This window comes from Carcharodon carcharias, chromosome 20 (genome assembly GCF_017639515.1).
Source record: "Carcharodon carcharias isolate sCarCar2 chromosome 20, sCarCar2.pri, whole genome shotgun sequence".
In the NCBI taxonomy this organism is placed as follows: Eukaryota; Metazoa; Chordata; class Chondrichthyes; order Lamniformes; family Lamnidae; genus Carcharodon; species Carcharodon carcharias.
Genome location: NC_054486.1, coordinates 74012387 through 74025460, shown reverse-complemented (window position 1 = coordinate 74025460; position 13074 = coordinate 74012387). Strand labels below are relative to the sequence as shown.

Below are 13074 nucleotides of genomic sequence, written 5' to 3'. Positions count from 1 at the left end.
AGTGAATGACCTCTGTTCTGTCAGGGTAAGTCACTCTTCTCACCACTTTCAACTCACACACTTACAAACACCTCACCCATCCACAAGGATCTCACTCACTGCCAGTTCAAGGGACATCACCATTCACTCTCTCACACACACCTTCATCTGCCCTGCGGATCATGTCCTCATCCCGTTTATGGCACCTCTCACCATCCACAGATGCCAGGCAACCTTATCATCTGGTCTGGCAGGCTTCCTGCTTACATTCGCTCCATCCGTATTCAAGCTGGCACACAAGAAAAGGGAGAGGTTGCTTACCGATGGAGGAATTCCTGACATCAAGGTCCTCACAAACTTTGATAATAGAGTCATCCAGCTGGCCCACAACAATCTGGACTGTTCCTGTGCTGACGATGAGGTCAGCAGTGCTCAACCAAGTGAGGATCCAGCAGTGCAACATCCATCAGACAACCATGCTGTGAGTGAATTCCTCTGTTAATTATCTCTCCTTGCTTTTGCAGGTACATCTGGGAAGCAGCTGTGGGGGTCTGCAACCCAGGTCCTTGACTCAAGCCCCGGAGACACCGCAGAAGAAGAATCTGATGACACCCTCAATGAAGCCTCATCACAGTGCTTACATACACCCTCCCCCAGCACAGAGACACACACCTCAGCGGGACCTAGCTTTAGCGTAGCCTTGGGGTCATAATGTGGTAAGCACATCACACTGTCTGATTCACAGCAGGTGGAGGCTGGGACTTCCCAGATTTCCGGCACTTGGAGGATTACTGGAGGCCAGAAATTTGCTGAGTCTGAGTCAGATGATGAGCCTCTGGACTCAGTCATGTCACAGTTGCTGGAGCTGCGAAGGCAAGCTCGGGAACATCAGGAAGGGATGTCCGCTGCACTCCTCAGATTGCAAGGCACGATGAAGGAGTCCGTCCATCTTCAGGCTGAGGTGATAGCGCCGACAGCCAACACACCAAGGCCAATACTGGTAGGATGGCAGTTTACATGGAAACCTTGGTCCAGGACATCGCTCCTGCACTGCTACATGGGCTGAACTCGATCGCTGATGCCATAGTTGGCCTCCAACAGTTTCCACATGAGAGAGGTGCGGGTCAGTCCGATCTCACTCCAGCTGCCCTTTCCCCTCAAGGAGTCGGCTAGGTGTCCTCGGGCACTCATAGGGAGGAGGTTCAGCAGGCACACACCCGGGCCCATCCATCCAGGTGACCCTGGGAGTGTCCGGCCCATCTGAATCCCCTCTTCCTGTGGCCTCAGCATCTCCAGCTCCACAGGCCGAGGAAGGTGCCACTGCCACACAGCAGGACCCCGAAAGCAAGCCGGGGTCCTCCAGGTCTCTGCCCTCCAGAGGACATCTGCCAAGGTCATCACATTCAGGGCATAGCAGCCACCTTGACTGCAGATGTCGGGGGAGAACCAAGAGGTAGAGGCAGGGTTAGGAAGGTTAAGGAGTTGTAGTTTCACAGCCTGGGCACGGACGTTGATCACTTGTTCACTATTGTCAATAAACTCCCAAGAATGTCACCCTGCCTATGGCTCCTTGTTCTGATGAGCAGTGTTTGTGTCAATCAGATGTGAAACCTTGGTTCCTGCACAAGATAAAGGCAGGTGTCTCAGTCCAGGGCCTCTTCCCTGTGCAGTGTGCAACCTTCAGGCCAAAGTGATGATCCAGCCTCACATGCACTGGACACATTAGTGATGCCTGCACCTTGGCGGTGCTTGTCATTGGTGCCAGAATGTCATGGGCAGGCGCAACAGAATTTTCTCATTTTCTCTGTGTGCTCTCAGCACCTTTAAGGTGGGGCTGGCCCCCAGCTCTTCAACATCTGTGTCCGGTGACGCTGTGAACCTGAAGGGGTCAGGTACTGAAGGTGGATAAAAGATCAGGTGCATTTAAAGTTTCACGGCTGCGTCTCCATGATATGACCCTGATCACAGAGTGCAAGCGAGCTATCATCAACCAGATGGGAGTCAGACATTAACAGAGGCAATGTTAAGATCTATGGAGTGTCCTCACTGCATGCCTTCATCACCCTCCTGGAATCTAGCAACTATTAGGGCTTCCGCTGCGTCTCCATGACATGAGCCTGAGCACTGAGGCCATCAGCCACACAGGAGTCAAATGTTCACAGATGCAAGGTGAGGATGTTAGGACTGTCCTCACTGCATCTCATCATCATCCTCCATGAATCTTGTCGCTATTAGTGCCTCCTGAGTGCCCCTGCCTTGTCTGGCCGGTGCGATGGCCTCACAGCCTTCAAGGGCCTCATCATCGTTATTCCCTTCAGCACCCTCCTCATTGGAGGATATGTGCAGCTCCTTCATCTCCTCCTCAGCCAGGTCCTGAGCCCATTGCAGCGCCAGGTCTCTGGGGACTATATTGCAGTGCTCTACCAGACCTGTCGAGGCACCGGAACCTCATTTTCAAAATGCCTATGGTTTGCTCCACCAAAGTCCAGGTCACGACATGAGCTTCCTTTTACTGTCGTGCTGCTGCAGCCTGAGGTCGCCACATGGGCATCATCAGCCATGTCCACTGAGGAGCCAACTCTGCAACCTCTGTGGATCCTGGAAGATGTTAGGGATCTGACACCTGATAAGGATTTAGGAGTCGTGGACACTCTGGGAATTGTGCGCAGACCTGTGGGATGTGTTTGTGGTGGTTGCACACCAGCTGAACATTCAGTGAGTGGAAGCCCTTCTGGTTGACGTAGTTGACTAATTGTTGCTACGGAGATCTAAGCATCACATGAGTGCAGTCGATGACACCCTGCATCTGTGAAAAACCTGAGATCACCACAAATCCCAGTGCTCTTACTTCCTGGCTTTCCTGATCCTGGGCAAAATGCACAAAGTTCTGTGGCTTTGTGAAGATGGTGTCCGTGCCCTCCTGGATAAACTTGTGCGTGGAGGCTGGCGAGATCCAGCACAGGTCACCTGTGGAGTCCTGAAAGCCATAAAAATTGAGCATTGCAGTCACTTTCATAGCTACTGGCAGTGGATGCCCTCCATGTCCCCATGGTGCCAAATCCTGCAGCAGGTGGCATATGTGACCAACCAGTTCCCCAGACATGTGCAGCCTTCAGCAACACTGGCTCCCAGTCCTCTGCAGGGATGCCAGGCACCATCTATAGACCCTGAGTCTAGTGAGGTGCTGACAATCAAAAGCTTCAGAGGCCCAACTCCAAGTATGTAAGTGGAGCTGAAGCTGAACGTTTTCAGCTGCACACAAATGGTCATTTTTGACAAGCTTTCCCAGGTCCCCCATCCCTCCAGTATGTGCTTTGAGCTTCCTTCAGTCTGTGCTGCCTTTCCCCCATCCCCAGCCTGACCTGCACTGGAGCCCTTGCCCCCGGCACCGCACTGAAAGCCAGCTGGGAAAAAGTGACTTGCCTTCTGCGCCCTTTGAATGTGCGGCACCTCTTCCTTGATGCCTTATGTTGATGCTCAAGAGCGCTGCGTAAGGTTGAGGTTCTCCTCCCTTTGCTGAGCCAGGCACCTCCGCTGCTCTCTTCCTCTTCTTCTACTCTGGCCTCTGTAAGCTATGAGGCATACCGCTAAATCACCAGGATCCATGATCCTGATGTACTCCTCCTGCAGGATCAAAGAGAGTGACGCATGGGTTAGCATGGGTGCACTAAGAACCTCTCTTGGTTAGGCCTGAAGGCCCCTTCATGCATGCAGTAAAGTGCTGGCCACCACTTGGATGGCCAGTGTATAGTATGATCACTGACTGTCTGAAACCCCACCCACCTCTGCCCCCTCCATTTGACTGACTGGCAGCAGCTTCAGCCAGTGCACTGCATGCTGTGTTCTCAGCTCAGGCACAGGCATTCTCCTAACCCACACTGCAAGGCTGCGCTGTTAGCTTGTACCATGATGGACACTGGTCCAAACCTTAATAAGGACATTGTAAGCACCTCCACCAGTGACTGCACCATGGCCATCTTTTGCAAGGGGATTCTACAACTTGCTCAGTCAGCCAATTGCTACACTGCCCCCTCAAACGCACATTATTTTACAGTCTGCGCCTGAGGGGTGAAAGGTTCTGGAGCATTTAGTGGCACTTTCAGGCTTTTCCATTGGTTGAGTGGACAGAGAAGCTTCAGAGGCTCGAGTCCAAGCATGTCAATGGAGCTGCAGCTGAAAGTTTTCAGCTACAGAAGAATGCTCACTTTTGACAAACTTTTCCAAGTGTGTGGCCGCTTCCCTCATCCACCGTCCCCCCAACTCTCGGCATATGCTTGAGTTTCTTTCAGTTTGTGCTGCCTTGCCCCGCTCCAGCCTGACCCGCACTGGAGCTCTTGCCCCAGCACCGCATTGAAAGCCAGCTGGGAAAAAGCGACTTGCCTGTGCACCCTGTGAATGTGTGGCGCTTCTTCCTTGATGTCCTACGGGCGATGCTCGCGAGCGCTGTGCAAGATTGTGTGCACTCACCTCCGAGTTCCCCTCGAAGCTCAGGTCACCAGCTACATGCCTTTTGAAGCAGTTGTGAGTCACGCCATTCTGAAGTTACGCTGAAGTGGGCGGTAAATTTGACGTGGGCCGGGGTGATTCTGGCAATCAGGGCTCATAATTAGATGCAGATGTATTAAAATGATGTTCCCCACGTGTGGTAGCGGGATACGCGGCCTGCCATTGATGGGTGGAGCGGACGATTGCAAATTGCTTTCAGGATGATGTAAAAATCGATTTTCGGCCTTCTTGTCACATAGTCCACCCCCACCTGCCATGCCTCCCGATGCCATCAGGGCGGAACATTCTGGCCATATCCATGGATGAGTTCCAATTCCCTTCAGCTGAACACTGGGATGACCAACACCATATTTTCAGCCCCATCATAAACTCCATCAATTCCAGCCCCTTCCTGGCAACTGCTTTGTGCTGAAACAGACAGTTCGCAGCTTCAGTGTTCTATTTGACCACAATCTCCTACCCTACTCCATCACAAAGACCATCTAATTTACCATTATAGCCTTGCTCCTCTGTGCCCCTATCTCAGCCCATCTCCTCCTAAAACCCTGATCCTTGCCTTCATCTCCAGATTCAAGTCTTCCAATAATGTCTTGGAATCCTTCAAGCCCTGTAAATTTCAGATCATCCTAACTCTGTTGCCTGCACCTTATCCTGCACTGAGTCCCATTTTCCCATCACCCCTGTCCTTGCTCAGCTATTTGGCTTCAGTCCCTTAATACCTCAAAGTTATAAGTCTTCTTCATGGGTTTAAATCGAACCCTGGCCTCTGTCCTCCCTATGCACCTTGTCCAGCACCACAACCTCTTCTGCATTCCTCAATCTCAAATCTTTCATGCAACCTCCACTCCATTCAGCCCACCATTAGTAGGCCTGTCTTCAGCCATCTCTACCTTGCTCTCCTCCTTTAATACCCTCCTTAAAACATACCTCTTTGGCCAAGTTTTTAGTCGCCTCTGCTAATCTCTCTTTGGCTCAGTGTCAATTTTTTTGTCTGATTATTGCTTCAATGAAGGGTCTTGGATTGTTTTACTAATTAGAAGCACAATACAAATACAAGTTAATGTTGCTCTTTCAGAGAGAGAGAGCCACTTATGCAGAATTGTGAGTAGTATGGTGCACTCATGCCCATTAGGAACTGAGTTGCGTTTGTCAAATTCATTTCAGACAGGACCTTTACAGCTAGTAGGGAGAAGAACATTTACTTCTAATAGTCTGAGATAAACTGCCCATGGTGTTGCATGAATTGACACTAAGCTGCACAGTGTCACTGAGAGACCGTGGGATGCTTGCTGCAGGAACTGAAAATGTTGCACACGAGCAATAGTTATATTTTTCTGAGGCTGGGACTAACTTTGTTTGTCAGTAAATCTTTGCTGTTGCTGGTAAACTGTGGAGTAAATGTTCTTTTCTTCCAGGCCTGGAAATTTCACCCTAATAAGAGTGAATAATCATGTATTCTACATAACGTATCATTTTAAAATATTACTGCACTAGACCATGCCCTATATCAGTGAGCTGACCTATTCCCACAATACAGTACTGTTAATATAAAATTTTTAAATGATGATTAATTTGAAAAATCATCTATTTGGATTGAAAGGAACTTACCTATTTTTAATTTGATCTGTTTAGTCCATACCTCTTGATGGGGAGTTCATCCTCAGCCATGGTTCCGGATTTGCTGCCAGTGATGGTCAGAATGAATCAGGATGTGAAAGAGGTAAACTGTCATTTAATAACTCACGTTTTACTTGAGAAAGCTGTCAACCTCCACAAAGTTCCTGTTAATGCTAATGTCAATGCTAACCTTACTCCCAAATTGTAAACACTTTCATTCCCCAGTATTGACTAATATCTTAAATGTATTTCATTTCGAAGGCTGGAATCATCCCAGGTTTGCACAGAGTGCGGTAGTGGGTGGGAAAAGGGACGTTTTACCTACCGGCCACAATGGTGGCTTTTCACATGGTATTGTCCCTTTCCTGGCGTGTCCCGTCTCATTAATAATGCATTCGCGAAAAACATGCCGGATCACCAGAGGGCGGGCTTGGATTTGCTTCCCACTCCGTGACCTCAGCACTTCCTCATTTGGGGCTCCATATTTAAAGCCCTGAAAGCAAAGAAGATGGCAGCCCCCAACTTTAATGATGCCTCTCTGAGGCACCTGCTGGATGCAGTGGAAGGCCTCCTGATGTCCTCTACCCACGCTCTGTCCATGAGAGGTCCACCAGAGTCACCCAGTCCGGCTCAGGGGGATAGTGGCAGGGGCGGTCAGCACCACCGGAGCACAGAGGTGGTCAGTCATCCAGTGCTGGAAGAGGATGAATGGTCTCATCAGTTCCACCTCATCACTCTCAACTCACACACTCACAAACTCATCACACATCCACAGGGATCTCACACCTCGAGGGACAACACCACTAACTCTCACACGCACCCTCACATCACCATCAGGGTCATATCCTCTGGAGCTGATGTCCTCATCCTGTCCATGGCTCCGCTCACCACACAATCATTCCACGCAGTGCCATGCGTCCTGCTCACACTCCCTCCATCTGTTTTCATGTGGGAGAAGCTGGCTCACAGCAGCAGGGAGAGGTCCCGGACCTGGGGTGGAGTGGCCCACATTAGGAGCCTCATTCACTTTGAGCAGCGTGCCATTGCACTGACTGGTCTGGACGTGGATCCTGCCTGCAACGACAGTGAGGTTGGCGGTGAACGCCTTCGTGAGGATCCTGCACCCTTTCATCCCCCTCTCAATGCAACTGTGAGTGCTCTCTCTCCTGCTTTTGATTGTGCTGCCATGAACTAATTATCTCTACTTTTGTTCACATGGAGCTCTGCCAAGCCACCAACACCCTCAGCCAGCCAGTCCCTCAGCTTCATCCAGGTTCTCACCTCCAGCCAAGAGGACACCTCCTCCATTAAAAAGCTGGAAATAAGCAGCTTGGAAGACCCCATCACAGCACTTACCCACACCCTCCACCAGCACAGAGACACACACCTCAGTGGGACCTAGATCTAGAGCAGGCTCAGGTTCACAATCTGGTGGTCACCACACACACACGTGTCTGCAGCAAAAGGAGGCAGGTTCAGCTGAACTCCCCGGCACTTGGGAGACTGCTGGGGAAGAGGCATCTGTGAGGTTCGAGTCAGATGATGAGTGCCTGGATTTGGCCTTCCAACTCACTGTGGAGATTCATCAGAAGGTTGGGGAACATCACCCAGAGCTGTTGGAAGCCCTCAACAAAGTAGCAAATGGGTTGGATGACTGCATCTGCCTGCTCTCTGATGAAGTGGTGCCCACATATGTGTGTATGGAGGTCTCCATGGGAAGGATGGTGGATGCCATGGAGACCCTGGTCCAGCAGAACATGGAGGTGTGTGCAGACCTGCGCTCCATCGCACTAACCATGGGCGAGTTTCTGCAGTGGCAACTTGAGAGGGAAACGCAGCACTTCCACATACCTCCAGGTGCTCCCTCCCCTGCAAGTGTCAGGCCAGGGTCCTCAGGCACCCAAAGGGAGGAGAAGTGGCAGCCCGATACCCCTGGGTCATCCACTCAGGAATCTCAGAGCCGGTCCTCTCCCTCTGAGTCCTCTTTACCTTTGACCCCTTCAACCTCATCCCCTGTCACCGCAAAGGGAGCAGCTAGCCCACAGGAGGACAGCCAAACAAGCTGGGGCCCCCAAGGCCTTGGCTCCCCAGAGGACACACACCAAAGTCATCAGAGGTAACAGGGCCAACCATTGTACAGGCTGTCGACACCCCTCCTGCGGATGTCAGGGCAGCACCTAGAAGAAGTGGTAGCCTAGAAAAGTTAAGAAATTCTGATCACAAGGGGTTGCACAGGTGAACACAGTTTGTCACTTAATAATCTGAAAATATATTCACTTTCACTGAATAATTCGTAACGTTGTGTTCAGCTTCGATTGCAGACTTTGTGAGTTCTCCTACTACATCTCCCCCACCCCCCGCCATCAGCAGTTTAGCTGCACGCAGCTGGACCACAAGTGATTCTTGAGGGAGAAGTGTGTGTGGCAGGAGCTTTCGGAGCCTCATGCAAGCATGCTCCCACGCACACGGAGCCTTCATCCATCACACTCATCTCACTGGCCCGAGCATTTTCAATGCTGCCTGCTGGGGTTTTCGTTCAGATGTCCATCTGAGCTGACCTGTATCTCCACCCACCCACTGATTGCACTCCCATGCAGCACCTGTGCCCATCCAATACGAAGCTTCATTCACTTTCAATTTGAAAAACATGGTCATAGTTAAGTTTCTTGTAAGCTCCCCTATCCTTTCCTCTCCCCCAGTCACCCTTATGCCCTTCCCCCCAATCATTGTTGACCACCCCAGCATCATCTATCACCCAAAGCCTTTTCTTTCCAGGATTTCCAGGTGAATGTGCATGTTCCTTACCTTCCGGAGGTTCCCACTCCCATCCACATTGACCTCCCTGACCTCCTCCTTCCCACTCCTAGGGTCCATGTCTGCCTCCGAGTCCCTACCAACCACCCTCGCCATCCCTGCTACTGCTGCCAACACACCCTCATCCTTCTGGCTCACTCTGCCCCCTTTCATACTCACCATTCCCTTCCCACCGACCCGGTACACCTTCCCATCCCATTCACAGCTGGACCTTCCTCTCCCCACTCCTCACTGATCATCCATAGCAGCCCATGGCCAAGACTTTGATGATCCGAAGCAGACCCAAGACATCAATGGAGACCTCCCAACTTCCATGAGCTGCTTTGCGGCGGAGCCATGTCCATGAGAATCCACCATGTTCCTCCAGGGTCCGGTAGCTGTAGGGCTTTAGCATCTTCTGCTCCTTGGATGTCCATGATCTGAGCAAGACCCCAACAGTAAGTCCTGACTTTGGCGTGTCACACTTGTCCAGATGTGTTGTGGGCTGGCGTGTTTTCCCGCTGGTGTAATGGAAAATCTGGCATGGGGAGGGGAACGATTCCGGTCAGGCCTTACCTTGCATCCTGTTAGCATGCAGTGGGATTGGCGTTCGGCCATGGCGGACACCATTGGATAATCCCGCTGTGCTTGTACACGGGCGTGAAACTAATTTTTGGGCTTCCCGCCATATTGTGCCCCCCAGCCTGCCATGACACCCGATGCCAATGGGGCCTGAAAACTCAAGCCTAAACCTTGGCAAGAGCAGAGCTAATTAATGTACACAGGAGCCATACTGCTATCAGCAATAAGGAAATAAAATGCCTGACACAGCTTGTTATTTAGCCGAAGCTTTTAAAGTCATCTCCATTTCATGACCTAAAGATAACATATATCTAACCTAACACTACCAACTCTCTAGAAAAGGTCAGTTTACCTTTGATTTTTATCTATCTTGACTCCAGTGATTGACCCAAGGCTCCTTTGACTTATGTTACTAAATGGATCACAGCTTTCTGACAATTTTGGATAAATGTTCCCTTTTTGCATACCAATGACCTCCTGGACTCAACACACAGCCCTAACCAGTTTTTATTTTGTGATTGCACTCTCCGTTCATCAGATTCTTTCAGATTATGTGCTCTCAGTGCACGTAGCCTTCATTCCTTTCACGGTACAATTGGTTCAATCACCCCGATCTTCTCCATACCCTTCAATAAGGGAAAAAAAAAGTGTTGTTTCTTGTAATTCTTCAAAGACACTTGGCAAAATCATCCCAGATTTGCACAGAGTGCAGCAGCAGGCGGGGAAAAATAAAGTCATTTTACCCACTGGCCACAATGGTGGGATTTTGCTCCATATCGTCCCATTCCTGCCTCATTAATTATGCAGCCACAGGAAACACGCTGTCTCGCTGGTGGGCGGCCTCTTATTTGTCCTGCCGCATTGTTGCCTCACTGCTTCCTCACACAAGGCACCACATTTAGGCAGAATCGCCCATTCTCATTGGCGGTGGGCGTCATGTTGATATCATGGTGAGAAGCCCTAAGATTGTTTTAAAGCCGTTGTGAAACCAGTTTGCAATCGTCCGCTCCACCCATCAACGGCGTGCCATATTTCCTAGCGCCGCACGTCAGGGACCTAATTTCAATACTTTAGCATCTCATTATAAGCCCTGCTCACTGGAATCATCTCCCCATGTTGCATCATACGGGTAGGCTGGTGTGATTGCTTGCCGACGTGTATCACAACTGTACATAAGTGAAATGTACCTAGTGAGCTGCACTTTGCTTGGGACTTTGAGGTTTGTTTGCCTACCTTACTTTGGGCAGCACTGAACCAGGGGCTGCAACCTTGGTCATCAGCGCCAGGCTTTGCAGGCAGCACCACATCACTTTTAAGGGGGCTGCAAGCATTGAGAACTGTGTGAGCGGCAGCAGTTTAATTATGGTGCCTGGTGTGAGGAAGTGGTGAGGTAATGGCATGGCGGGCAAATCGGAGGCCACCCGCCAGCCAGACGTTGTGTTTCCTGTGGCTGCATAAGTAATGAGGTGGGAATGGGGTGATACAGTGCTAAAAACCCACCATTGAGGCCGACGGGTAAAATATCTTCTTCACGCTCGCTACCATCCTTAGTGCAAATCTGGGATAGTTCTGCCCTTAAACTGCAGCCGCTCGCACACTTTTAAATGCTTGCAGCCCAGGACTGCTCCGGTGAAGACATGGCCCCAGGAGCCAAGAAGAGTGCATCACCGACTCAGTGACACATCCCGGGGACGCCTTCTGGACACCATGGAGGCCCATCACAATGTCCTCTGTCCCCGCTCTGGCAGCAGGAGGCCCATCAGTCTCACTGCTCCGGCTTGGGAAGCGGTGGTAGAGGTGGTCGGTGTCAATGCTGTGCACAAGAGGTCAGCCACCTAGTGCAGAAAATGGATAAATGGTCTCATCCGTGCTGCCAGGGTAAGGCAGCCACTTTTTCTCTCTAAACTCGCACAATCACACGGCCATCACACATTCACTGGCATCTCACTCATTGCTAGCTCATGGGACATCACCACTCACTCACTCATACACAACCTCACATCACCATCTGGCCTCATCTCCTCCGGAGACTGCCTCCCTTCCTCAAGCAAACTCTAGCCCTGCAGCCATTGAAAAGCCACCCCTGCCTAATGGCTGGTCTGGTAGGTAGAGACCTGCCCGTGAGCCCCTCTAAAAGTGATGTGGTGCTGCGCAAAGCCTGGCGCTGATGGCCATGTGCTGCCCGAAGCAAGGCAGGCAAACAACGTTCGAAGTCCCAAACAAAGTGCAGCTTGAAAGGTGCACATTGCTTGTGTACAGTTGTGAAACACATTGGCGTGCAATCACACCGATGTGCCTGGATGATCCAGCTGGGGGTGGGGGGGCATGATTCCGGTGAGCAGGGCTTATAATGATGCTATAGTATTGAAATTAGGTTCCCGATGTGCAGTGGTGGGAAACACAGCCCGCCATTGACGGGTGGAGCAGATGATCGGAAATTGTTTCACGACAGCGTTACACTGATTTTTGGCCTTCTCACCATATTGTCCACCCCTCCACCCACCATGACACCCAACGCCAATGGGGCTGGAAAATTCTGGCCACAATGTTGTCATATTTTTAATCTGTCCAACCAACAGTTATCACCTTTTAAATAAAAAACATAATAAAAATACACGAAAGGTCTTTCAGCACTTGAAAAGCAAAAATATAGGTTAAATATTTCTCTCTTTCTTTCACAAGATGAATATGCCTACATGCCCTTTCTCCATTTAGGCAGTGCTGAAATCAAGGTTGCAGCTTGGATGCTTTCTTTCCCAAAACCATACAAATGTGCAACTTCCTATAGTTTGTCTCTTCCTCCAACAGCCTTCTGTCTTGACACATGCTTCAAGTTTACATTTGAGCCTGATTGAAATCTGTCACAGGTCCTTCCTCTGATGCCTATAAAGTTCTTATGCTAAATTCCCTCTTAATCAGGCCTCGACTGTCCATTATGTCCATTAGAATGAACTTTATATAATTCACCATTGTTCACAACAAGCTATGAAACATGCTGTTGTGGGAAATGGTGCAATCCATCACTGGTGTAGTAGTGAGTAGGTTTCTGGAATTCCAGTTAAGGCACACGGTAGTGGTTGCCTAGGAGTTTTTTTAAATGGGTGTAACCCATGTATAGATAAGTGTTGTGGGGTGGCTGAGTTGTACTATTAATGATAGAGTTGATCTGCAGACACTTCTTGTTTATTTATAATATACTCAGCAGCTACGATACCTCTGCTTTCAACTTCAACTCCATCTCTGCACTGCCTGATAAGGTATCCTGCACCATTCTCCTATTAGTTACGACAGATCAAGTGATCTTCCTTAACAAGTACTATTCTTAAAAAGTACACTGCATACTAAGTAAAACCATAATTATTACATTTCTCCCCCTTTAACTCGGCTATACATATTTTTCAATCCAACATAATATTTACACCGGTAAGGAATTTACAAGTTCAGTATTTCAGGTGGTTTCCTGGTACGTGTGGAATGTCGCAGCTCCACAACTTCAGATGCTTTGTCAGGAACCTCCTTTTCCGGAGTTGCTTGAATATCAGGTGCTTCGGTGGGCACTTGCAGTTCTGTATCCTCAACTCCTTACAGGAACATCAG

The 13074-nt window shown here is 49.9% G+C and overlaps 1 protein-coding gene across 1 annotated transcript in view; it reads left to right on the top strand.

The window, feature by feature from the left end:
• Positions 1–13074, top strand: part of amn (amnion associated transmembrane protein) — a 52619-nt gene that overhangs the window by 17582 nt on the left and 21963 nt on the right. The window contains exon 5 of the mRNA XM_041214197.1: positions 6118–6205. Coding sequence (XP_041070131.1) covers positions 6118–6205 — 88 coding nt within the window. The remainder of the gene's footprint in view (positions 1–6117; positions 6206–13074) is intronic.